The 25,931-nt window shown below is 40.2% G+C and overlaps 3 protein-coding genes across 15 annotated transcripts; 2 read left to right on the top strand and 1 right to left on the bottom strand.

The window, feature by feature from the left end:
• Positions 1–201: 201 nt before the first annotated feature.
• On the bottom strand, positions 202–7,464 carry dcun1d2b (DCN1, defective in cullin neddylation 1, domain containing 2b). 3 transcript variants are annotated; one of them, XM_034679829.1, is made up of 7 exons: positions 7,219–7,464; positions 4,104–4,320; positions 3,853–4,021; positions 3,520–3,650; positions 3,309–3,391; positions 3,050–3,146; positions 202–2,572 (listed from the first exon to the last, which is right to left on the bottom strand). In XM_034679829.1, the coding sequence occupies exons 2-7, from the start codon at positions 4,276–4,278 to the stop codon at positions 2,493–2,495; spliced, it is 735 nt and encodes a 244-aa protein (XP_034535720.1). In that variant the 5' UTR covers positions 4,279–4,320; positions 7,219–7,464; the 3' UTR covers positions 202–2,492. The 3 variants fall into 3 exon arrangements, with proteins under 3 accessions (XP_034535720.1, XP_034535719.1, XP_034535721.1); XM_034679828.1 differs by lacking the exon at positions 7,219–7,464 and adding an exon at positions 5,389–5,467; XM_034679830.1 differs by lacking the exon at positions 7,219–7,464 and adding an exon at positions 5,262–5,363.
• Positions 6,739–18,405, top strand: tmco3 (transmembrane and coiled-coil domains 3). Of its 11 annotated transcripts, none has more exons than XM_034679824.1 (16): positions 6,739–6,943; positions 7,477–7,533; positions 8,897–9,020; positions 9,897–10,210; positions 11,002–11,169; positions 11,394–11,573; positions 11,655–11,852; positions 11,934–12,062; positions 12,171–12,263; positions 12,630–12,816; positions 13,018–13,135; positions 13,272–13,467; positions 13,551–13,701; positions 13,836–13,915; positions 13,998–14,147; positions 14,918–18,405. In XM_034679824.1, the coding sequence occupies exons 4-16, from the start codon at positions 9,953–9,955 to the stop codon at positions 15,029–15,031; spliced, it is 2,022 nt and encodes a 673-aa protein (XP_034535715.1). In that variant the 5' UTR covers positions 6,739–6,943; positions 7,477–7,533; positions 8,897–9,020; positions 9,897–9,952; the 3' UTR covers positions 15,032–18,405. The 11 variants fall into 11 exon arrangements, with proteins under 11 accessions (XP_034535715.1, XP_034535717.1, XP_034535708.1 ...); XM_034679826.1 differs by having other exon boundaries at positions 7,397–7,533; positions 8,897–9,002; positions 13,287–13,467; XM_034679817.1 differs by having other exon boundaries at positions 7,397–7,533.
• A 990-nt stretch (positions 18,406–19,395) lies between these two features.
• Positions 19,396–25,442, top strand: grk1a (G protein-coupled receptor kinase 1 a). Its single transcript, XM_034679827.1, has 7 exons — positions 19,396–20,159; positions 21,335–21,462; positions 21,732–21,889; positions 22,895–22,978; positions 23,482–23,606; positions 24,705–24,906; positions 25,063–25,442. Exons 1-7 carry the CDS (start codon positions 19,458–19,460, stop codon positions 25,353–25,355), a joined length of 1,692 nt encoding a protein of 563 aa, XP_034535718.1. The 5' UTR covers positions 19,396–19,457; the 3' UTR covers positions 25,356–25,442.
• The last annotated feature ends 489 nt before the right edge of the window (positions 25,443–25,931 follow it).

Here is a 25,931-nt window from a genome sequence, read left to right as displayed (position 1 = left end):
TGCTCACCAGCTCTTACTGTACTAAAATCTGATGGGTCACTGTGAGGTAACGTTATGTGTTTTCTTATGTAAGACTTCTGTAAGGTCACAGGATCCTTGTATAAACTCATTTTAAGGATCTTGTCCTCAGCTCAGCTCCTTTCTGATCATCAAACAAACACTTGACTTCCTGCTGGAAACACTGCAACATTCACAAGACTGTTAAAAACAACATGCTTTATTGAAAATGTCCTTAAAGAAAACAAGGTATGGTATGCTCCTATGTCAAAACATAACATTCTGTAAATAACTGTTTTCTTTACCGGCAAAAATAATACTGTTTTTATGAGAAATGACCTGAAACTGTTCACCACACATCCGACAAAATAAACATGTATCAAATGTACCGTGTGGTCGAACTGAACACTGGAAGGTCTCTCGCTCGTGAAGCAGATCATAAAGTCGACAACATTCAACTGGTAGAAAACGTCACACTACCCAGCAGCGGGAACAGACTCGTAACGTTTCAAGTGTAATCCAAGAGGCGACTGGGCTTGGTTGAACTTCTTAAAGTCTAACCAAGTTTGTTGCACATTGGACCAAACTTAGAACCACCATGACATGACTCTGGAAATCTGTATATGGGATATTTCATTGCACCAACATGAGCTTGCTTAGTTACACAGATTGGCATAACACACGTACCAGCTCTTGCAGTGACAGCGCAGGAGTCGCTTATATTTTCATCTTCACGCACCAAATCATCAGACTTCTGTCTACATAAATATGACACCTCAAACGTGTGTCACTTTAAGGGAAACTGAAGGCAAATGATTCCCTGTGTTGTTCGAGTGTGACAGGACAGAGAAGTTTGACACGGGGGAATCCTCTGTAATTGTTTTGTTAAATCACGGCGACAACAAAAACCAGAAGACAGTAGAGTCAGAATTTGATGAATACTGATGCATGTTCAGAAAGCTGCCTGCTGCTCACTATGGCAGGGAGAGGACATCTGGTACCTGAGCTCTACCTTCTGTCATGCTTTAAATACGGGGACAGGGACCCCTGAAGCTAATGGGGAGCTTTGAAGTGTTCAAAAATACTTCATCTTTAAACCTAAACATTAAAAAGCTCAAGTAACTGGATGCTCTTAAATACTTATGACCACATCCAGTTGTTGTGAAGCATTGTACTTTGAGAAGTGCTTTACCGCACAGCCGCCTCTAGATGGCAGCAAAAGCAGTGTTCTTGAAATGACCTGTTTTCTTTGTAGTAGTTATGTGGTACTTGAACACACCACCAGTACCCCTACAGCAGGATTGTACTCAATAAAAAGCCTCAAACAGTGTAAACAAACAGTAACAACACTTTTCGCCGGGGTTGTTCATTTTAACACTTGAATGGTTGTGTAGCTGTATCCAGTGCTGTCTGATAAGAAAACCTACAACAGAAAACAAAGTGTAAAATCAGTGCAGTTTGCAGGGTTGGCAAGTCGTCGTTACCTGAAGTATAGAAACAGTCAGTTGTTCTTGTGTACAGCAGCTCACACACTGCAAAAATAAAGTCAAACTAACATAGAAGCATTTGAAAAATCGCCATCCTAAATGCTTTTTATGCACCAATCATGATTTAAATACCACTTCCTGTTTCCACACACACATTTTGTCATTCTTACTTAATTTAACGTATTTTAAGTCCTACTTCACACTCGTCAGGGCGGCAATTCTGCAGGTGATCCAATTATCGGTGTGAACACAAAATCATTCCACTGTTTCTCAGCGTAGGCCGATAATAACGTACTGACTACTCATTATAATAAAATCAAACGAAAACTTTTGAATCTATAAGAATTAAAATGTTGAAACACCCCTTTACACACACACACTGACACACACACACACACTTCTCTCTGCTCTCAGCGTGATTGTATGAGAGCACACATTCACAGCTTCAGTGAAAATAACGTACTCACTTCTCTCCTCACACACATTCACATCAACAACATCCGTCACTTTGCACCAGCCGACACACACATGCTGATTTTACACGCTGTGTTGATAACGCATGAGGCCACGTCCTACTGCATCTATAACTTAATCCTCTCCATGTGCTGAAAGTTCGCCGTCGCTGCCCCTCCTCACTGTGCCGAGGGTTCAGGTTAGGGAAGTCCACAGCAGCGGTTTCGAAACCACGCCTATCGGTGGTTTATCGATGAGTGATGGGAGTAACGGTTTCCCATCGTTTTCATATTGCAGTTACAAAGTCAAAAACAAACATAAACATAGTCTCTCTCTCTCTCTCTCCTGTTGCTGCCGTCCTCTCTGAAGTGGCGTTTCAGTGGCGCTCGCTCTCCAGCCAAGGCATCTGATGCAGTTGGAAGAACGATCTTAAAGACAGGCTGCTGACAGGCTCTTTGAGGAGTAGTCTGTATTTGGCTCATGTATAAAAATCCTTATTCAAACAAAAAGAAAATCAGGAGAAACGCTGTCCACTGGGTGAGGCCGGGGTAACAACTATGTCATGTTGCGTTTAGTCCCTGTCACAATCGGTCGAGCAAACTCCACAAAATCATCTATGAGGACGGGCCACGCTCCTGAGGAGAGAAAAGAAGACATCTCAATGGGATCTATTGTTGTTATTTCACTCATCAAGGCTTTGGTTAAAGATGTGGTGGTTACAGGTGCCACCTGCTGGTCTGATATAATGCTTCTCTTTCATTCTGTACACTTTACTTTACCACAAAGCTGAAACAAAAAAACTCTTTCAACAGATCTTTTCAGAGTGAATGTTTGTGCTTCTGCCTGTCCTTCAAATGTTAGTTACTTAGATTAATGTGACACATTTAAATCCCACTGTAAGTGAGAAAAGTATAGCTCTAACATATGCAAAGCTGCGTCCTTTCTTTGACACGACATTTGCTTCACTCTGGGTTCATCCAGTTGACTGACAGACTGGAGTTTCAGCATGCATCTGTGAGTGTTCATCTTTCACCGGGGAATTAACAGCTGAAATGTTAACGCTTGGACGCCGTAATGAATAGCTTTCATCGAGAAGTCTTTCACATCCTCACCTTCCTCGTCGTAGTTCGACATGTCGTCTGCAATCATGTTTCCAAAGTCCAGCAGGAGGTTCCACGTGTCCTTGGGAATCGAGCGTTTGTGATGCTCCTGAATGCAACACAGGAACAAAACACCTCTTAACAACGTGCTCATGTTCAGAGCGTAATATGAGGCTTTTGCATCTTCATTTGCAGTGTGTTTGCAACATTTCTGGAGATGTATTTGCATGGTTTTAGAATTATTTTGCAGAATATAAATGACAACTTATACCATCAGAAAGCGGTTCCAGAGATCCAAGAACTTAAACCGATCTGTGAGAACTAGATTCCAGTAAGCGACAGCCATCTCAAGGTCTAGGACACAAAATGTCAACAGTTTTAAAACTTCGGTGTTTAAATTGAAATGTTTTAAATCTGTCTCTTACACATCAGGGTATTTTATGTGTTGGTTTAAGTCTTTTTGAACTTATTCTTTAGCTTACCTAAACCTTTTTGGCCGGGGTTCTTGGCAAAATTGAAGGTAAACTGATAAAAGTCTTTGAACTTTCCCGTGTCTTTCAGATCCTGCTCCAGTCTGGGAAGCATTGCCTTGAGTTTATCTGGACTGTCACAGCTAGAGGAGACAGGGAAAAAAACAAACATCATGGTTACAAAATCCTGTTAGAAAAAGTCAAAGTGAAAGAATACACACTCTTAAAATGTTTGCAATGCCACTTGTAATTTTTCTAAACAAAAACTACGTCTGACTTCCGTCTGTAAACACATCCTCTGACACATCTGATTAAATACTAAGTTCCAGTTTTGACATTACTCACCCAAGCTCAGCCATGCCATCGAAAAACTCCTTCCTGCTAAACTCGCACTGCGTTGCCGCCCTGAACTTCCACGCCACCACGAGTATGCTCATGCTAGCCGGGTCCAGAGTCAGGTCATCACAGAACTGCTGGATCCCATCGATGCCTATCTTATTCTCATCCTGGGGGTCTGCAAACACAGTGAACACAGAGCAGTGAGTAGAACAGTGCTGTCAAGCAGGATGCATTGATAATCACATGAGCTGCACTACCTTTGTATCTGTTGTAGAGCTGCTCCAGCTTCTTTCGGTCCACTGAGGTTTTCATGGATTCTTTGTAGTAGAGGTCTGGATTCTGGAAGTAGTTGTCTGTGGCGACTTCTAGTTTCCAATCATTCTGCGTCAGGCAGTACACGGCTGTCCTCTCCCCGGCCTGCGTGAAGGACATGAACTGCCGAACCTTGTCCTTCTGCGATGACTTCAACTTGTGCTGTGGAGTGAGCGGACAGACAGATAAACACAGGGACGGAATAACCTCTACTTTCACACACACACTCACTTTCCCTCAACACATTTGATCAATGCATGAACTGATGTCAGACTATCCTGAAAGATAACCTCTCTCACATGTAACGAGTCTGGATGTGAAGAAACACAATTCTGCTGCACAATATCGAGTCACTCATTCATTCATCAAAGGTGATTATGTTAGTTTGTATTGTGCTTTAGTGGCGTCTGCAAACAAATATATAAGTGCATGCATGCAACCTGGGGCTCTGTGTGCATCAAGGGTCTTGGGACAAGTTACCAATCTAGTCCTGGGTTCATGGGCTGCACACTGATCCACATTTAGACTACAACACTTTGAACAAGAGTGCAAAGATTTCATGTCTACTGAAAACTCGTGTTGCAATGACTTTTTGTGCTTTATCTATTTGCAGAATAGGCTGTATGAAATGTATTTATGATGGTGTGGGGGCATGCACACAGTTTTTAAAAAGTAAGGCTGACACCATGCATGCAGCAGCCTTTAACTAAGTATAAACACTGTCACTTCTCGTCGCTCTGCTGCAAGATCCCGTTAGTTTTCACTGATTCCTCCTCGACTTCACTTAATCAACACGCTCATTTGGGAGGACTCTCTACGTCTTATGCAGAACTGCAGACCTGACCCACCCGATGATCACACAGCAAATCCACCGTGACAGGCCAGTGTTTTGCGACCCAGTTTTTTCCTGGGGAGGGGACGTGTGATCCTGCAGGCTCTCTCTCCTGACCCGGGGCAGCAGCAGCAGGAGCACATGCGAGTTACCAAAAAGGGAAAGGTACGTGCCGCAGGGAGTCTGAGCGTCCGATCTCAAAATACCAATAACTGACCTTCCATTTCCCTCATATTCCCCACACATATCACCCTGACAATGCGACACTTACTTCGGGAAAACCCCGAATCCTAATACCGGTGCGTCCCCTTAACGCTACACAGACCCGTTCACGGTTTATGCACTTGTTTCAAGGAGCTTAAGATTTGCTCCAGTTTCTCAAATTTAATCTTACCTACCATTTTATCACACGCTGTTTTGGCCCGCTTGATATCCAATTACCTCTAGTGCGCATGCGCGAAAAGAACTGCGCTACTGTACGGGCATTGGATTCGTGGGAAATGTAGTTCTTTATAAGTTGTAAACCCTCTGACCCTGGTGGTATGGACGCCCCAAATGTAGAGGTTGCTTTAATTAAAGGATAAAATGTCAGGCAAAATGTTAACTTTTGTTCAAGTGCTTGTTCTGACATTGCTTTGGAAGGCATATTGACATATTTCTAACAGCTGTCTTTAAAATGAAAGTTGTCACTAAAACAGTGGATAGCTTTGAACTACATTACCAGTCAGAAGTTTGGAAACACCTTCTCATTCAAGGGTTTGTATTTATTTTAATTGTTTGCAACACTGTAGATTAATACTGAAGACATCAGAACTATGAAAGAACATATATATGGAATTATTTAATGAACAAAAAAGTGTTAAACAAACCAGAATATGTTTTATATTTTAGATTCTATAAAGTAGCCCCCTTTTTCCTTCATGACAGCTTTGCACACTCTTGGTATTCTCTCAGTCTGGTTCATGAAGTGGTCTCCTGGAATGGTTTCTAATTAACATGAGCCTTGTCAAGAGTTCATATGTAGAATGACTTGCCGTCTTAATGTGTTTGAGACCATCAGTTGGGTTGTTCAGAGGTAGGGTTAGAACACAATGGATAGCCCTATTTGACTACTGATGTAATCCATATTATGGCAAAACCATATTATTTCATAGTTTTGATGTCTTCAGTATTAATCTACAATGTGGAAAATAATTAAAATAAATAAAACCCATTGCATGAAAAGGTGTGTCCAAACTTTTGACTGGTAGTGTACTTTGCTGTTTGACAGCTACATATATGATTTTATTCTAACATTGAGATCTGGACATCAAAACGGCGAGCTCTTTGGGTGTTTTTAAAAGCAAACTTAAGACTTACCTTTTTAATCTAGCTTTTAAATTGGGGTAATTTATTTTTAGCCCTGGACTGCATTACTATTTTTAATATTTTTATTATTATTATTTCAATCATTATTATTTTAACCATTGCTTTAACATTTATTTATCTTATTTAATTATTTATTTATCTATTTATTTCCTGTATTCATCTGATCTTGTTAACACTACCTTATTTTTAACTTTTCTTTCCACTCTTACTTATTTTATTAATTTTACTGTATTGATTTTATTTTATTTTTAAGTATTTTATTTATGATCATGACTTTTAGAATTTTACCATTGCTGTTGTTTTCTGTCTCTCTGTTATTCTGTGAAGCGCTTTGGGCTGCATGTTTTTATGTATGAAAGGTGCTATATAAATAAAGTTGAGTTGAGTTGAGATAGGCAGGATGTAGTTTTGACCTGTTGTCATCACAGTCTGAGTGCTGTTAGAAAAAATGTCGGAAAAACTACAAGTCCCATATCGAGGCTGATAAAGATGTTTCGGAAGTAATCTTCAAATGGATCAAAGTTATGTCACCGTGATATTACTCCAACAACAACAACGTACAAGTTGTTCATTTTCACCGACAAAGTATGTAAACATGATAACTTATCATGTAGTTATAATGTTGTTTTCTCAGTTCAGCAGTTATTTAACGGTTTCTTAGCTAATGTTAGCAAAGTTGTGTTAGCTTCAGTGTGTGTGAGCTCAGCTGGCTGGAGCTGGTCTGACAGCCATGAGGAATTTGAGAGCTAACTTGGCTCTACTTGCTGCTCCATTTTAGAGAACAGGTTGAACTTTATACACACTTCAGCTAATCCAACTTCTTTAGAGTTTTTGATTTGTTTTAGAAACGAGGAACCTACCTGGGTGAGGAAACGTTAGCATTCCCTTGCTAGCTCGACAGCTGTTCTTAAGTGTTGGAGGAGGTGGAGGTAAACATGAAGTTGGTAGAGGAGTAAAGTGAACGCCTGTCTGCCTGTCTGTCTGCCTGCCTGTCTGTCTATCTGCCTGCCTGTCTGTCTGTATGGACGCTGGCTTCAGCAGCTATGTGGCAGGGGAGGAGGGGAGGTGGAGGAGGAGGTGGTGCGGTACAACAGCATGATTGTTCCCTTCTACTTCAGCTTCTCCTTCAGTCCTGGAGTTGGTTTGAGAGCCAGCACTGTGCACATATTTAACAGGTATTCCTTTACTTTACTCTCTTTATTTATCTGTGTTTGTATGTGTGTGATCAGGGAGCTTTATTAACTCAATACGTGTTAAAGTCAGGATTTCTCCTGGTGTTTCTCAAACCTCATTCATTTCCTGGGTAGTGTTCAGCTTTGCATGCTACATTTTTATACTTTTCATTCCAGGAATAGTATGTATATTAACTTGTTATATACTCAATAGTTTGCTTATAAGCTTTTTTTCAAGGAGATCAGACTTGCAGAGTCAGTCCCTTGTTTTATTATGTCATTACTCAAGACACATTTTTACAGGAAAGCTTTTATTGTGTGATTTTATTTCATTTTAGCTCTGATTTGAAGGGTCTGTTTTGTTAGTTTGCATGTTTTTAATTTTTTATTGCATTTCATTTTTTATCGCTTCATTTTGCTTTGCACTTCTTTTTGTTTTTATTGCCCACTGTAAAGCATTTTTTTACCTGTATTGAAAATTGCTATGTATAAAGTAATACTATTATTATTATTATTATTATTATTAATAGCTTTAAATATTTATTCAGTTTTACTTTACTGTATTTACTTTTAGTGTAGTATCTTAATTTATTTTACTGATTTAATCTCTCAGTGTTTTAATATTTTATTGTTTTATTTTATTTTGGTATTCAGCATCTTATTTTTTTTTATTATTGATTTATATATTTTATTTTTATTGTTATTATTTGCATATATCATATTCTTAACCTTCTTAACATATGGATTGTGGGGTGGTTTTTGGGTCAGGGCTGAGGTTGAAATTTGGATGGGGGGGGCTTCTTATTTTTTAATTCTTTTTTAGTATTTATAATTTATTCTTTTTTTTATTTTTATGTACAGCACTTTGTGTTACAATATCATTGTATGAAAAGTGCTTTACAAATAAAGTCTGATTGATTGAAAGTACATTAACTCTTTTACTGTCATTTTACACAGTTTGACTTATTCCTTGTTGATTCAGCCATTATTTTAATCACAAAATACTTTACTAAATAATTTTTCAAATTAATATAAAGCAGAATTACCTGATTCCTGCATCTTACATGTGAATATCATCTCATATTAACTCCTGTGTGACACAAAGTGAATTACTTTAGCAGGAAAAAGCTTTACAGGCGGTTTTAACAATTGACTAGCCTTGTATTTACATAAACATCCCAACTATGAGGTAACATTTTTGACATTTTTAAACTGTTTTAAAGAGAAACACACATTTTCAGTCATAGTATAGTCATACAAACAGCACAGATGCCAGTTTTTAATATACAAACCAGTTTGTGGTTCTCTAGTAAGTATGACAGTATTACAAATGAATCCGCCTAATGAATACCTACTTATGTTCCAGTGATCTCGATCAGCAGTAGCAGAATGGCTGCAGACCAGTCATAGGAAGAAGGATAGAGGAGGAGTTTGGAAAGTAAATATCCTCAGCTTACCTCATGCTCACAAAGGTGCGGTCCCTCCTGGGTGTGAGTAGAATGCCTTCAGTCACAATACCAATGTAGTATGATATTAAAACTCCTACATGTCCGGGTGGGGAGAATGTCTCTTAAATTAGATCAGTCTTTTTTTGTGCTTGAAGCTCAGATGGAGATGAAGCATCACATCAGGTTTAGGCAGAAAAGCAAGTGCTACTGGAATTTATCCATGTGACGTGCTCATACAAGTCACTTGCACTAAACCCAGCACTGCAAGGTGGTATTAGCCACTTAAGAGTAAGTAAGAATGGCCACAAGTGTGAATACACAGCTGTTGCCTGAGCTTTCATCTGTAACTTAAAGATTAAGCCGTCTCTGGAGATGACTGTAGAAGTACAGCAGCACTGAGTGTCCACATAGCAGGAGATTACGGCTTTAATGTGCTTTTATGCATCCGATTTGAGGATAAATGCTGTTACTGTCAGTGCTTTAAGACGCATAAGTGGGAATTATTGTGTTTCTTTCATTTTGCTTTAATCATTAAAGGACCAAACTAAGCACGTCGGTCTGACTTCCAGTACTTACCCTCAGCCGACTAAAGAGGTTGATGTTTGAATTCAAACACTTCAATCAAATTTTAAAAACGCCACGACCAGTTCATAAAACAGTCTGATGCTGTTGTGTTAAAATGTACTGGTGTACTTTGGAGTGTCCTGAAAAGTAGTGACCTTTTTTGGGGACTAATTTCAGTCTAGGGAGTTTAAATATTTGTTCTCCTCCCTTGATTATACTGCGGAGTCATCTTGATATCAAAAATTGTTTGTTTTTTGCTAAGAGAGATCTGGCAAGGTTTCAGCTGTGCAAATTCAGAACACAATAACATCCTGCTCACTGTAGTCTGTCTTATTCTTCTCTCTCTGCTTCCAGGTCCCCTCCTCTTCATCGATCTCCACCCTCGGGTGAAGACAGAAGTCCAGGTTTGGATGCAGGTTTTGTGTTGGCTGTTGTGCCTTGGCACGGCGGGGGCATTAGCCGTGCTGCACAAAAACCAGGTGGCCCAGCAAGCCATCAAGCTTTATCGAGGCAAAGGGGTCCAACAGGGCCACAGCTGGCTGGCAGGAAACTGTAAGCAGCTGGTCGGTCTCCTGCGTCAGAAGAATGTGGTGGTCAAGAAGCTGGCAGCTGCTGCTGTCGCCGTGGGAAAAGACCAGAGCCTTTCAGAACCGGAGAGACTCTTCCAGGTACCAAACTGACAATGTGATGAAGGAATATATTTAATGTCTTTAAACTCAGTTATAAGTCTAAGGAAGCCCACAGTGTGCGAGACATGTTGCCTGCAGCTCTTCAGGGTTTGTCTTTCAAGTCTTTAGTTTTTGTATGTGGCTCAACAATGCTTTGTCTTCATGTGTCAACCTCTCAGTTCAGGTTTCACTTGCAGAGGAATGATGCTCTGGTTAGATAAAAGCTGGAACCACAACTATTTCAATGATCCAATTTTCACACTCTCTTTCTTTATGTTGAGGCCTTTAAGATATAAAGAAAGTTGCATAAAACTCCCGATTGCATTTCACGATACAGCCTGTCTGACACCTCAGACAAACACATTTCTAAATGATACAAAATTCATCGCAAAAAATAAACCCATACTGAAAAACTTTGGCCAGAAATATTTTTCATATTTACATGATTGTTGACTTTTATGTCTACATCTCATCAGGGTTGTTGCTACTTTATTTTCTCTTAACTAACTGATTAAATGACTGATCGTTTTAGCTCTGGGCGAGGTGAAAGCTTTTTTGAAACTTGCTGTGAATCAGGTGGATTATTCTTCTCAAAGTTCAGACTTTCCTCCTTATGTTGATCTTTTTATTTGGAGCATTTATTTTTCTATGTATCATCTTTTATCTCTAATGGAGACATAGCAACTGACATATATGTATTAAAAAAAGAAACACCTAGGCTTCTACAAGCTGATGTCAGTTTTTGTAATCAATATGTTGAGACTGAGCGGTATCTCTCTGTCTGCATTCAGGTTCACACTCTGGAGGTCTTTCAGAAGGAGCTGAATGAGAGTGAGCATCTGGTGTTTCAGGCGGTGCAGAGCCTGCAGAGGGCACTGCAGGGAGACTACAGGGACGTGGTCAACATGAAAGAGAGCAGCAGACAGCGGCTGGAGGCTCTCAGGGAGGCAGCCATAAAGGTGAGAGCTTCACGGTCAGCAGGGCTTCATGGGGATTAGCTGAGAGTGTCGATAGAGGGGCTTTATTAAGTGTCTTTGGTTAGTAGCAGAGTAATATATAAACTCTATCCACTTTATTTAGGTATAGGGCAAATTTTCAAAAGTTTATTAAAGTGATCGTCCTGCACGCTGGACGAGTATCTCTTCTGTTAACCTGCCGTTTGGGTTTGACTTTACCCCCTCAGGAGGAGCAAGAGTATGTAGAGCTGGTGGCTGCAGAGAAGCATCAGCAGGAAGCTTTGAAGAGCGCTCTAGCCCAGAATAAGACTCTGTCCATGCTGGATGAGATCCTGGAGGACGTCAGGAAGGCTGCAGACCGGCTGGAAGAGGTGATAGAGGAGCATGCTTTCGACAACAACAAACAGGTCAGCGAATAAGACGTGATACGGTTTCTGCAAATACTTCTGCTTTTTCAACAAAGTGTTAAATGACATTCTGTTGTGCAGATGAAAGGTGTAAATGTAGAAGCAGTGTTGAGAGTGGAGGATGAGGAGAAGAGTGGGAAGAGGAAGAATAAGTCCCAGCAGAGGGAGGTGGAGGATGATTTGGGACTGAGCATGCTTATCGACTCACAGAACAACCAGTACGTTCTGACCAAACCTCGAGACTCCACCATGCCTCGAGCCGACCATCACTTCATCAAGGTCAGTTCATACCTCACACTCAGGGACAGGCTTACAGATTACAGAAAGTCAAACTCAGCATCATGCATTATGTAACTACAGGACCTGGTATCGGTGGTGATGTTGTCCCTGCCTTGTGGCTGGATTTGCTCTCTGGTTGGTCTTCCTCCCATGTTTGGATACATCATCTGTGGAGTGCTGCTCGGTCCTTCATGTCTCAACAGCATCAAGGTGTGTTTGGATCTGCTTCAGGGTTTTAAATGTTGGAGTGATGGATCTATCCTAAACATAAGTATGGTACTAGTTTTTCATGTCCTTATCTGTCTCTGTGTCCTGCAGTCGATGGTTCAGGTGGAGACTCTGGGCGAACTGGGCGTGTTCTTCACCCTCTTCGTGGTGGGATTGGAGTTCTCACCTGAGCGTGTTCGAAAGGTAAACAAGAGGGGTTTAAGTTCAATTGAATTTCAGCATATTGAAACTTTAGTACGCTGTTATTTGACCTAATTTGTCATTTAAACATGTGAAACACATCGACTTGAACTTGCATCAGGGAGCTTTTAATCATAAGCTATTGTTTATATGCAATCTGTCACTCCTTTTCGCAGTTTATTTACCTCTCCAAACATTTTGAGATATTGCTTTCTCTGGGAATTGGCACACATCTTTAACATCCTGCATCAAAAATATTATAAGATTACTTCAATGTTTTTGAACTCTTATAAAAACAAACTTTTAGTCAGTAAAAAAAAGGGATTGGTAACCGTGTTTTCTTTGGTGGTGGTTTTTGTGTCTGTGCAGGTATGGAAGATCTCTGTTCAGGGGTCGTGTTACTTGAGTCTGCTGATGGTCGGAGCCGGTTTGTTGTGGGGACAAGTCCTGCATATTCGGTACACACAGACCGTCTTCGTTTCCACGTGTCTCTCTCTATCCAGCACTCCGCTCGTGTCCCGCTTCCTTGCAGGTGGGAGCAGAGGAGACAAAGAAGGTATGTAGGTATGTCTAACATGCATCGTAGTATTTTCATTTTAGGTTGAATTTAAAACACGACTGTTTGGTGCCATGGTGGTGTTGCACAATACTTATATATGTGCGTGTGTGTGTGTGTGTGTGTGTGTGTGTGTGTGTGTGTGTGTGTGTGTGTGTGTGTGTGTGTGTGTGTGTGTGTGTGTGTGTGTGTGTGTGACAGGTGATCTAGACTACAGCAGCGTTCTTCTCGGGATGTTAGTGATGCAAGATGTTCAGCTCGGTCTCTTCATCGCGATCATGCCAACTTTGATCCAGGCCCAGAGCGGTGACTTGGACAGGTAAGCTATCTAATCAAATACACACACACACACACACACACACACATACACACACACACACGCACAAGCACACGCAGTCACAGCTGTACGAAGGTGTTCAGGGCTCGTTTACCTCTGGTCTTTTTGTGAAACACAGCCTCCTTTTTGGCAGTCTCCGCGTGTTGTATCTGCTGGCTCAGGTCCTGGGCTCTCTGGCCGCCGTGCTGCTGCTCTGTCTGTTACTCAAATCCTTCCTGATTGGCCCGTACTACAAGAAGCTGCACGCTGAGAGCAAAGGGAACAAGGAGATCCTGGTGCTGGGCATGGCAGCGTTTGTCTTTTTCATGCTGACGGTAAGCTTGAGAGTTAATGGCCGACGTTTCTCTGTCGTAGAAGCGACCTGTGTTGATTTCTCTCTCACTGACGGATCCTGCAGGTGACGGACTTCCTGGATGTGTCGATGGAGCTGGGCTGCTTCCTGGCTGGAGCTCTGCTGTCCACACAGGGTCACATGGTCACTAATGAGGTCATGGGATGCATCGAGCCGATCAGAGATTTCCTCACCATCATCTTCTTTGCCTCAATCGGTGAGACCCAACTGAAGACTTTAAAATATATAGTAATAGTTTAACACAGCATCATCTCGTTATGATAGAAGCATGCTGATCTATAAGATACTGTGAGACTTGAGTAAATCTGAGTTTGTGTTCTGGCGCTGCAGGTTTGCACGTCTTCCCGACGTTCGTGCTGTACGAGCTCACCATCCTGCTGGTTCTGACGTTAACACTCGTCATCATGAAGGTACAGCACTCCTCTTTTAGTCCTTTTATCCTCCTCTGGTCATCCTTTTAATCCCTCCTACTGACCCCTCCTTCCCTTCCAGTTTGGGATGGCCGTCCTGGTGCTGTCGTTGATCTTGCCTCCCAACTCTCGACACATACGCTGGGTGGTCTCAGCCGGTCTGGCTCAGGTCAGCGAGTTCTCCTTTGTCCTGGGCAGCCGAGCACGTCGAGCTGGAATCATCTCCAGAGAGGTCAGTGATAGATGATTAGAGAAGTTTTCACTTTTCACTCTTCGGAACAGCTTTAATGAAGACTAGATTAGAATATATCTTTATTGTCATATATATGTATTATATATATTTATAATTATTAGATAATTGAACATTTATTTGTCATTTAATTTATTGGTTAGGGTCAAAGATAGTTTTTAATTACAGGTGAGGTTCTGTTGGACAAGTTTTTTGTTTTTTTTTAACTTTCTATATTTTTTAAATATTTGAACATGTATGTACATGTACCAACACAAATATACACATGAAAAAGCAATAAAACAAGACAGAAAAGTGATAAATAAAGGTCAGGCAAAAACAAATAAATAAATAAAATAATTAATATATAAATAAATAAGATAAAATTAATAAATGTATAAATAAATGCATATTTAAATGTATAAATGAATAAAATAATTAATATATAAATAAAAACAATAATTAATATATAAACAAAAAAATTATTAATATATAAATAAATAAGATAAATGCAAAATATATAAATAAATACATATTTCATGATATAAATAAATACATAAATAAATAATTAAAACATATCAACAAACAAGTCTGTATGCAGACAAAGGGATCAAGTCCATAGGAGGTAAACACATGCCGTCACTTCTCATTCCCACATAATGAAATAAAAAACATAGAGCTCTTTTAAAATGAGGCATGCATATAAAGCACTAACAAATAGACATTTATTGACACATTTCCTCACAGTGTCCCATTTCTGTCTCTGTGCTCAGGTGTACCTGCTGGTCCTCAGTGTCACCACCCTCAGTTTGCTGCTGGCACCGGTTCTGTGGAGAGTTACCACACGCAGATGGGTTCCCTGGGCTGAACGCAAACTGCTCACATGACAAGATCGGAGTGGCTTCAGGGTTACTCTGTCAACAAAGCCAGGGAAGGCATCATGAGACGCAGGAGTGCTGTTCATTCAGAGGAGGCTCATGTTAGTGCTCACATCAAATATTAGATGTTTAAATCACTACATATAAAAGAGCCTGGATCTCAACCGGTATGTACTCACAAGCCCTGACCCCCTGTGCTGTATTAGACGACGCAGACTGAATTCCTCTTATCGTTTAGCAAAAATCGATCCGTCTTAAATGAACAAGTTTTGTGGAGAAGCACAATATCATTCCAGTTCTGTTGATCCTTGGTTTTTGTCCTTTTTAATAATCACTGAAACAAAATCTGAAGGTTTACTGAGTATTTTGTGTTATCATGTTTGAGGAAATCGAGTCAAAGGTTTAGATTTCTGTTAGAGGTTACATTTTTTTTCTAATTCCAATTGCCTCAATTTTAAAAAGCTGTCATTCGCTGTGTCTAGAAGATGGTACTTGAAGTGTATTCTAATAATAGGAAACTGTGAATTTAGCAGTGATTACACTTATGGTAAACCCCTAGTTCCTCTGATAGAGACTATAGATGTCTTTATTTAGCCGTCTTTAAGAACTCTCCATTGAACGATTGTTAAAGGTGCAGTGTGTAGAAATGGGAATGTTAGCGACTTCTAGCGTTCAGATTCTAGAATGATCCCTCGCTTCCTAACCTTCTCATCACCTAAGAGACCGTGGTGATGAAGGACCAGAAGCTCTTCCAAAAATGGAAATTAGTTATCCAACAATATGTCGTATTACCATCAGACAAAAGACTAAAAGAAGATATTAAATGTTATAAGCTGTTAGCTTAACCGCTCTCTCTTCTTCTCTTTTAACAGCAACTGCTCTCTCTTCTTCTCCTTCAACAACAACCGCTCTCTCTTCTTCTCTTTCAACAACAACTGCTCTCTCTTCTTCTCTTTCAAAAACAACCGCTCTCTTCTTCTCCTTAAAGCTTAAATAGGAGTCTGTGGTTGATGATCATACAGAGGATTTTTCTCCGTTTGCTGTTGACACAGATCCCACGGTTATTGGGGTCAAATTTGTCTCCGCTTTTGTGAAGTGGTGTTATTAGTCCTTGGTTCCAAATATTGGGGAAGGTCCCGGAACTAAGGACAACGTTGAAGAGTTTTAGAATAGCCAATTGAAATTTGAGGTCTGTAAACTTTCATTTTGGATTCCATCAATACCACAGGCCTTTTTAGATCTTAGGGACTGGATTTGGCCTGAAGTTCTTTGAGTGTGATTGGAAAATCCAAGGAGTTCTGATAGTCTTTAAAAGTGGACTCTAGACTTTGTTGTTTCTCTTGTATGTTACAATGTTACAATGTTACAATGTCATTTAGCAGACGCTTTTATCCAAAGCGACGTACAACGAGAACAAGAACAACACAAGCAAAGATCTAGACAAGAGGAAACAAGATCAGGAAGAGTAACAGAGTGCTTCAAGTCCATTTGGGTGCAGGTACTGCCAAGCAGTGTAAAGGCAATGCACAAAAGTAAATAAGGATTTTTTTTTTTTTTTTTTTTGTAAAATAAGGAACATCTACAATGAAGCAACCAAACCATTTAAGACTTTCCGTTATCATCATCAACAATTAACATCACCAAAATAATTACCAAAGTACCAAGTGCTGGGTCACTCCAGAGCTGAACACAGATTCCCAGAGTAGAGAAGGAAAGTGCGAGTCAATTGTAGCTGGGCGACATGGTCTGCCTCTGGGGACAACAGTGGAGAACAGTCTAGCTAAGTGCATAGTGCTTCCTAAAGAGCTGGGTCTTTAGCTGTCTTTTGAAAGTAGAGAGGGACTCTGCAGATCGAATGGAGTTGGCCAATTCATATGTGTTTGTTCTTTGTTCTGCTCTGTTGGGCCAAAAAGATTGGAGAAGTGGTTTATCCATATGTCTCCATTTGGATCGGTAGGTCTTTGTGTTGTTGTTTGTTTAGAGTTTTCCAGTTCTAATATGTTGGTACCTTTTTCTCCTTGCCGTATTCTTATACTGTTTTAGTGTTTCACTGTAGTGGAGGCGTATGTTCTGGTTGTCGAGCTCTCTATGTTTTTGGTTTGATAGATTTCTCAATTGTTTTCAGATGTTTTGACATTCATTGTCAAACCATTTGTCTTTGTTGTGTGTTTTAGGGGGGTTTCTATTTGAGGCCTTGAGGTTAGATATGGAAGCTGTAAGGTAGAATATGTTGTTTAGGTGTTCTACTGCTCTGTTTACACCTTCACTGATAGGACGAAAGTCATCATTCAGAAACTTGTCTAGCTGTAACTGGACTTGTTGTTGCCTAATAGCCTTTTGGTATGTTTCTGCACTGTCCTCCTTCCATTTATAGCGTTTCTTGATATTATGTAGTTTGATTGGTGTCTGTGCTTCCTGATTGGTTGTTGCTCTGTTTAGGTAAATTGTGGTTTTGCTGTGGTCTGAAAGGGGAGTTAGTGGGCTGACTGTGAACGCTTTGAGAGACTCCAGACTGAGGTCAGTGATGAAGTAATCTACTGTACTGTTGCCTAAAGATGAGCTGTACGTGTACCTACTGTATGAGTAGTACTTCTTCAACAACACCCGCTCTCTCTTCTCCTTCAACAACAACTGCTCTCTCTTCTTCTCTTTCAACAACAACCGCTCTCTCTTCTTCTCTTTCAACAACAACCGCTCTCTCTTCTTCTCTTTCAACAACAACCGCTCTCTCTTCTTCTCTTTCAACAACAACCGCTCTCTCTTCTTCTCTTTCAGCAACAACCGCTCTCTCTTCTTCTCTTTCAAAAACAACCGCTCTCTTCTTCTCCTTAAAGCTTCAAAATAAATGTATGGTTTTATAAAAGTGAATATTCACTTATTTTAACACTTATAAATATTTTATCCCATTTCCACCAAATCTGTTCTGCTAAATGCTGCTTACTTCTACACACTGCACCTTTAAATGAACTCTGTTTTTACTTTAGTTCAAAGTAGGAAATGGAGAAGTAACATTACGTCACACAACGTTTCCTGTCATTCCTGCACTAGATACCATTGAATGTTAAACTGACGTGCCTGCTCTGCACTAAAACAAAGACTCTGAGAGGTGTGAGAGAACATCTCGTCGTGTAAACTGTCTTAACGTTCATCATGTGCAATGTATATGTAAACATACGTAGCTACATCAATTTTATAATTGTGTTTCCTGAGGTTTGTTAACACTGAGGGATGTTCTTAAGTTTCTGTCTGGATGAGTTTACATATCCTCTGTTGGTGCCCATGACTGAGGCTTCAAGGCACAATGTGTTCATCAAAATGTCCATGTGTTTAAAAAATGTGTAATTATTTTGGTTATTTATTAAAAAATACACTGACGAAGAAAAGCCTTGTTTGCTTCAGTCTATTTTTAGCATGCAGTATTCTCTGGGGAAAAATGTTCACAATCGAGATAGATAGATAGATAGATAGATAGATAGATAGATAGATAGATAGATAGATAGATAGATAGATAGATAGATGATATGATTTGATATGTGAGTGTGTTTCAGTATGGACATGCATGTGAGCCCTCATGTACAATGTAAGCTGATAACACACAGATTCTACAGTCAGCAGATTTGTAAGAAACATAAACGCCCTTCATAATCATCCTATTAGTCGGGGTAGACATTAAGTAAGGGATAATGTATAGAAAGTACAAAACAGAAGTGACAACAACAACAACAACAACAACATGTGGTTTACTGGCAATTACTGTCAGGTTTAATATCCCAGAGACAGACAGACAGACAGACAGACAGACAGACAGACAGACAGACAGACAGACAGACAGACAGATTATCTTTCAACCGGTGAAAACAGTTGTATAACATCCAGCAAAGTCTGCAAACATGAACTTAGACATGGAGACTTCAGATTTATAACACAGAGTCTTATGATGAGGCTGATTTTAACCAATTTTAACATGCTAACTAAGCTAAAACTCCTCAGACCTCAAAGTTTTCAAGAGGAATATCTGAGGAAATCAGTCAATTGTTCATCTCTCATTTCTCTCTGCTCCCCTGCATTCCTGTCATTACAAACCCACTACATGCATACCACACTTCCCTCCTCTCTCTCTCTTCTCCATCAAGTTTTCTGAGTCTGTTTCACTCTGTGTGCACATCGGCCAGCAGAGGATGAAGCTTTACAGAGCTGGCCTACATAGTGGATAAATCCCTTTGGGGGGAAAGTGATGAGTCAGGTAGATCTGTTTGTCTGTGAGAGGCAGAGAGGGGACTCTGAGGAGATAGATGTGGAGAGACAGAACTCTACAAACCTCTGCTTCTGGAAGGAAAACACATCTTGTTTTTGTTTGGAAAGTTTTTGTATCATTTGAAATTCAGACTGCTCTGCACTCTTCACCTCCCTCTCTATCTCACACATTTCTCCCTCCATGGATATCGGTGGCCTGACGACAGTGGTTGCCAACTCGGCCTACATCTCAGCCCGCGGGAGCTTCGACGGCACTGCCAACCCGGCATCCAACCGAGACAAGAAGTACCACTCTCGCCTGAAGCTTCCTCACATAACTGTGTGCGAAGGCCTGAGGGAGACGTTAGACCTCGGCTTCAGGACCGTCTGTGTGGAGCAGCCCATCGGAAAACGACTCTTCCAGGAGTTTCTGGACTCCAACAATGAGTACAAAGGCACCTGCCGCCTGTGGAAGGATGCTGAGGAATACAACATGTCTGAGGATGAAGACAGAGTCAAGAAAGCCAGCAAAATCTTGTCCAGGTACATGGAGCCTGAGGCCAAGTATTTCTGCTCCTTCCTGTCTGAAAACGGGATCACAAAGGTCAAAGATGAACACCAAGAAGCTGGGGATGACCTGTTCAACGACACCATGGAGCATGTGATGGATTTTCTGCAGGAGGTGCCTTACTTGTTCTTTCTGGAGAGCATGTACCTGAGAAGGTTTCTGCAGTGGAAGTGGCTGGAGATGCAGCCCACAGGAGAGGACTGGTTTCTGGACTTTCGTGTCCTGGGGAAAGGAGGTTTCGGGGAAGTGTCCGCATGTCAGATGAAGGCTACGGGTAAACTGTACGCGTGCAAGAAGCTCAACAAGAAGAGGCTGAAGAAAAGGAAAAGCTACGAGGTGAGGAGTTCGTAGATGTGGATCAGTGACTTTTTCAGAGATATTTTACCAATTTAGAAAAAGTTTGGATGAGAAAAAACTTTCAAATTGTTCCTGAAACTTCAAGAGGAATAGTTACTGGATTGATGCAATGTAAACGAATTAATATTTCATTACGTAATTTATATTTAGAGTAAAAATTGAGATATTTATACCGTATATTGTATTTTTATAACCTGCTGTATCATGATGATTCATGACTAGTTGAATGTTGCCATGGCTCCCTAGTAAATAATTGTCTTTTGCTCATTGAATTCCACTAACAATTGAACAATTAAGAGAAGAAATATACAATTAATTAGTTTTTTTTGCAGTGTAGCAGATACAAAATATGTATGATGTTGTTGTGCAATATGGAAAAAACAATTTCTATGTTTGAAATTACTTTGGGGAAATTTTTGAAGGAAATTCAAGGTTTAATAGGCTAAAAATGTTGTTTTTATATGTTTTAGTTTGTTTAAAAAAGAATAAACTTTGAGCAATAAAGTTGCACCAAAGTGCCTGATGTATCAAATATGATACAAATTAAAACTCATATAAAAAAAAAAAGCTATTTTTTTTTTTTTTTTTTCAGAAGGTCCAAAAAACACTCCATTTTAAAAGAATTAGAATTTTCTGGCAATTATTTGATGGTTCAGGCTTTACAGGGTTAAAGTTACTAACCGTAGACCTTTCTGGAGTCCCTTAGCTCCCTTGTCTCGTAGGTTCCTGCTGCTGTGGACGTGCCAGATTTCAGCTGCTACAACTACTACTATCCGTCTCACCCCTATCATCTCTCTCTCTCTTCATCTCCCTCCATCCCTCTCTCCAACACGGTCTCAGCAGATGTGTGTCTAACATGAGTCTGGTCCTGCTGGAGGTTTCTGCCTGTTAACGGAAGTTTGTCCTTGCCACTGTAACTTGCTAAATGCTGCAAAGTGCTCTGCTCATGGTGGATTAAGATGAGATCAGACTGAGTTCTGTCTGTAAGATGGGACTGGATCTTATCCTGTCTTGATGTTGGGTCTTAATAATAGAACATAGAATACAGTCTAGACCTGCTCTGTTTGGAAAGAATCTGAGGATTACATTTGTTGTGATTTGGTGCTATTTAAATAAAGATTGATTGATAGCTGCTGTCCTCCTGTGCCCTGTAGGGGGCGATGGTGGAGAAGAGGGTACTGGCTCGAGTCCACAGCAGGTTCATTGTCTCGTTGGCGTACGCCTTCCAGTCAAAAACAGAGCTGTGTCTGGTTATGACGATCATGAATGGAGGAGACCTGAGGTTAGATCTTAATCTCATCCTTCACTGACCTTAACAAGTCCCACCAACAGGTTCTGTGTTGATCCCACATCAACTCAACTTTATTTATGTAACACCTTTGAATTAAACTTCGATTTTAAAATAAAATAAAATAAATTATTATAATAAAGCAGTCCAGATATACTCAAGTAGATGCTTGCCGGTTTGAAAATGTGACCAGTTACAATCGAGCTAGCATTAAATAAAGGATCTGGGAGTCAAGACTGTCTGTTCTACCCTGCTACCACCAGGTATCACATGTATAACGTGGATGAGGACAATCCTGGGTTTGACGAGCCGCGCGCGTGCTACTATGCTGCTCAGATCATCCAGGGCCTGGAGCACCTCCACCAGAAGAGGATCATCTACAGAGACCTCAAACCAGAGAATGTGCTGCTTGATAACCAAGGTAAGACCAAATCACAACAAATGTTATCCTCAGATTCTTTCCAAACAGAGAAGGTCTAGACCGTGCTCTATGTTCTATTATTAACAAAGACCCAACATCAAGACAGGATAAGATCCAGTCCCATCTCACAGACAGGACTCAGTCTGATCTCATCTTAATCCACCATGAGCAGAGCACTTTGCAGCATTCAGCAAGTTACAGTAGCAACGACAAACTTCCTTTAACAGGCAGAAACCTCCAGCAGGACCAGACTCATGTTAGACACACAACTGCTGAGACCGCGTTGGAGAGAGGGATACAGGGAGATAAAAAGAGAGAGATGATAGTGGTGAGACGGATAGTAGTAGTTGTAGTAGCTGGAGTCTGGCACGTCCACAGCAGCAGAAACCAGAGGAACCTACGAGACAAGGGAGCTCAGGGATTCCAGATAGGTCTATGGTTAGTGACTTTAATGGGACAGGAAGAGTTAAAGTAAGAGACAGGCAGACAGAGGAGAAAGAGGGAAAGACAGGATCCCAGTGTGTCAGTCTAAGCCTATAGCAGCATAACTAAGATTTGGTCCAAGCCTGAGCCAGCTCTAACTATAAGCTTTATAAAAAAGGAAAGTTTGAAGCCTACTCTTAAAAGTAGAGAGGGTGTCTGCCTCCTGGATCCTGACTGGTAGATGATTCCAAAGGAGAGGCACCTGATTGCTTAAGGCTCAACCTCCCATACTATTTTTAGAGACTTTAGATACAAAAGCAGTGACTAGTGTCTAATTTTTGTAATATTGCGTAGGTGAAAAAAGGCTGACCTTGAAATCTAAATTTGGGAGTTGAAGGACAAATCCTGATCTGTCATGAGTGTGTGCAGTCAGTGCATGGTACACACAAACACACAGTATGTACACACCATAAAACTCACAATGCTCCACACCCACAGTAACAAGGATGTCTGCAGCTACACGTTAGAGATCTGCACGTCAGCGTTTGTGTCTCCTCATCACTCTGCCGTTTGCTCTCACAGGTAACGTCCGAATCTCTGACCTCGGTCTGGCGGTGGAGCTGGCTGAAGACCAGGCGAAGACAAAGGGCTATGCTGGGACTCCAGGTACAGTTCAGCATGTACCTGTTCTCTTACAGCAGGATCTCCACAGCTCCACACTGTTTGTCTTTGTCACACTGATTATTTGACATTTACTTTGTCCCATGTGAAACCACATGCTGCAGTGAGTACACCTTTATCCAAACAGAGGAACCTGAAGGACTGAATGATGCCGCCTCTGCCAAAATATAACCCAAGCTTATACCAGCATGAATAATCTGTCAAAATACAATCAGGTCAAGATGTTTGACAAATAACATGCACAGAAAATATCTTTAATAAACAAATGAAACTTTTTAAATTAGTTAAATTTTGTGATTAAACAACAAATTTAAAGAGCTTCAGAGTTTCTGGTGTCGAGTTTGAGTGTCTACACTGGAAACATTGGACTCCTGTTACTCTCTTAAATAAGATCACTATGTAAATATATTAGTGCTTGGGTCTACGGGTTCCACTAATTAGATGGTAGTTATCTAAGAAGCAGCTCACCTGTTGTCTCTCCTCTGCAGGTTTCATGGCTCCAGAGCTGCTGAGGGGCGAGGAGTACGACTTCTCTGTGGATTATTTCGCTCTGGGAGTCACTCTGTACGAGTGCATGGCTGCAAAGGGACCCTTCAGGAACCGAGGAGAGAAGGTATGCTCTGACCTTTGACCTTTTCCCCTGTTATTTGTGTTGGACTTTAATTTGAGATATTGTGGTTCAACACTGCCCCCTTGTGGTGTGATGCTGAAACTGCTTTAAGATATGAAGGCCACTCTTTGCCAATGACAAGTGTTGTTTACTGAAGTCATTCTATAAAAAGTACTCTGAAGAGACTTTATGTTTTTATGTGCTCAGACATATTTTAAATGTAACTTATTGGATGTTTGTTTACATTGATACAAAATTGTTTATGAATGCTCTCATTTAGGATTTTATATCAGAAAAATGTAAGTTTGTTTCTCTCAAATGAATTTATATTTGTTTTTATTTTAACATGCTTTGTATATATAAATGCAATATATAATATATAAATAGATACATATATATATACAGTATATGATATAAAAATACATATAAAATGAATGCATAAATAGAATAAAACATAAATAATATCGAATACAAATAAAATGCAACATATTTATATTGAATAAATAAATAAATGAAATATAATAAAATGAATTTATAATAAAAAAAGACATTCAAAATAATACCAAAAATAAAAAGGAGACAAACAGACAGACATGGGGCGTTGGGGGTCATTAATCGGGCAACAATAACTTCAGAGTCTTGGTGAATAAATTATTTTTGATAATTTTGAGTCGTGGAATTGGTTAATATTTTGTTGTTGTGGCATTTAGATCTTTCATTTTCTAATCATGAAGGTTTATTTGTGTTGCAGTATCATGCAGCATACATTTTTTAACGTGTTTATTTGTGGAGCTCTTCAGTAAATATACTAAGGGAGTGAATTTAACTCTAAAACTGTCCATATAGATGAATATACATGTAATATACAAGTGTTAACATTGAACATTTATGCGCATCACTAAGTATGTACCTATAGAGGATTTATGTTATTACACCTGTGTTTCATGCAGATAAAAAATAAGTTTGAATAAAAGTTGTAATTTCCCTTTAAAGGGTTATTTCTGGTGCATTCAAAGACAAAAGGATGAACATGTTTAAAGTAGAATAATGTCAACTGATCAGGTTTTAATGAGTTAGACCTTCATCTGTTTTGGTCTTCAGGTGGAGAACAAGGTGGTGAAGAAACGGGTCCTGAATGATCCGGTCACTTATCCAGAAGAGTTCAGTGAGCATGCCCGGTCCATCTGTGAGGGTCTGCTGTTCAAAGAGGTCGACAGGAGGCTTGGGTTCAAGAGGGGGTCCTGTGACGAGCTCCGAGAGCATCCCTTCTTCAGACAGATCAACTGGAGAAAACTGGACGCAGGTTTGTTTCACATGGAAACTAATCCTCCAGCAAGAAAGTTGATATTCATTACTGGATGATTAATCAGAAGTTTTGAAAGTGATGGAGAAGTTCTTAAGATTGAAAGGCTTAACTTACTGTCTTGTCCTCTGCTTCTGTTCTGTGTCATCTCTTCAGGGATTCTCCCTCCTCCCTTTGTCCCGGACTCAAAGACAGTTTATGCCAAAGACCTCGATGATGTCGGGGCCTTCTCCACGGTGAAAGGTGTGCAGCTTAAAGACCAGGACAGGGATTTTTTTGATGAGTTCGCCTCAGGGAACATCTCCATTCCATGGCAGGAGGAGATGATCGAGACGGGGATCTACGCTGAGCTCACAGTCTGGGGACCTGGAGGGACTTTACCCAAAGATCTGCGCCATGAGTCCATCCTGGAGCAGCCGGCCAAGTCCTCCACCTGCGCAGTGTCCTGAGAGATGAAACCAGCTGCAGTGCTCCATAGAAAGCTTCTGCCTTTAACGGAGGAGTGTTTGAAAGTCAGTAAAAACAACTGTTTGTTCCTTTTTGTCCTTCTTTTATATTTTCAGTGCAGCTTTGAGAGGATGTGAGATACTGACACTCACTTTATGTTGAATTGTTGCTGCAGCACTCGCCCATGTTTCACTGATCATAATTTAAGATGTTCTGTCTGAATGTTCAGGTTTTCTTTGCAGGTTCAGGAGTGTATATATAAGTGAATATCTACTGCAGCAGAGACGCTGATTGATTGAAATAAATATTTTTTTAAGTAAACATTTTGTGCATGTCATGATTAACAAAAAAGACAAGTATTTTCTAATTGGTAAAACCAACTATAAATCTTTCTCCATTATTTATTTGGTATTAAATGTCTCTCTGCTCTCTGAAATAAAAACAGATTTATATCAAATCATACGAGACAAAAAAAAAGTATGAAGAAATCCGATGGAGTATAATAACCAGGTGGAATAACTGTTGTACTTATAGTGAGATTAAATTGTATTTTCCTGCTTCTTCATGTCATATAAAAA

Source organism: Notolabrus celidotus, chromosome 3 (genome assembly GCF_009762535.1).
Source record: "Notolabrus celidotus isolate fNotCel1 chromosome 3, fNotCel1.pri, whole genome shotgun sequence".
Taxonomy (NCBI): Eukaryota; Metazoa; Chordata; class Actinopteri; order Labriformes; family Labridae; genus Notolabrus; species Notolabrus celidotus.
Note: the sequence above shows the minus strand (reverse complement) of the source record. Positions and strands in the feature narration are given on the sequence as shown.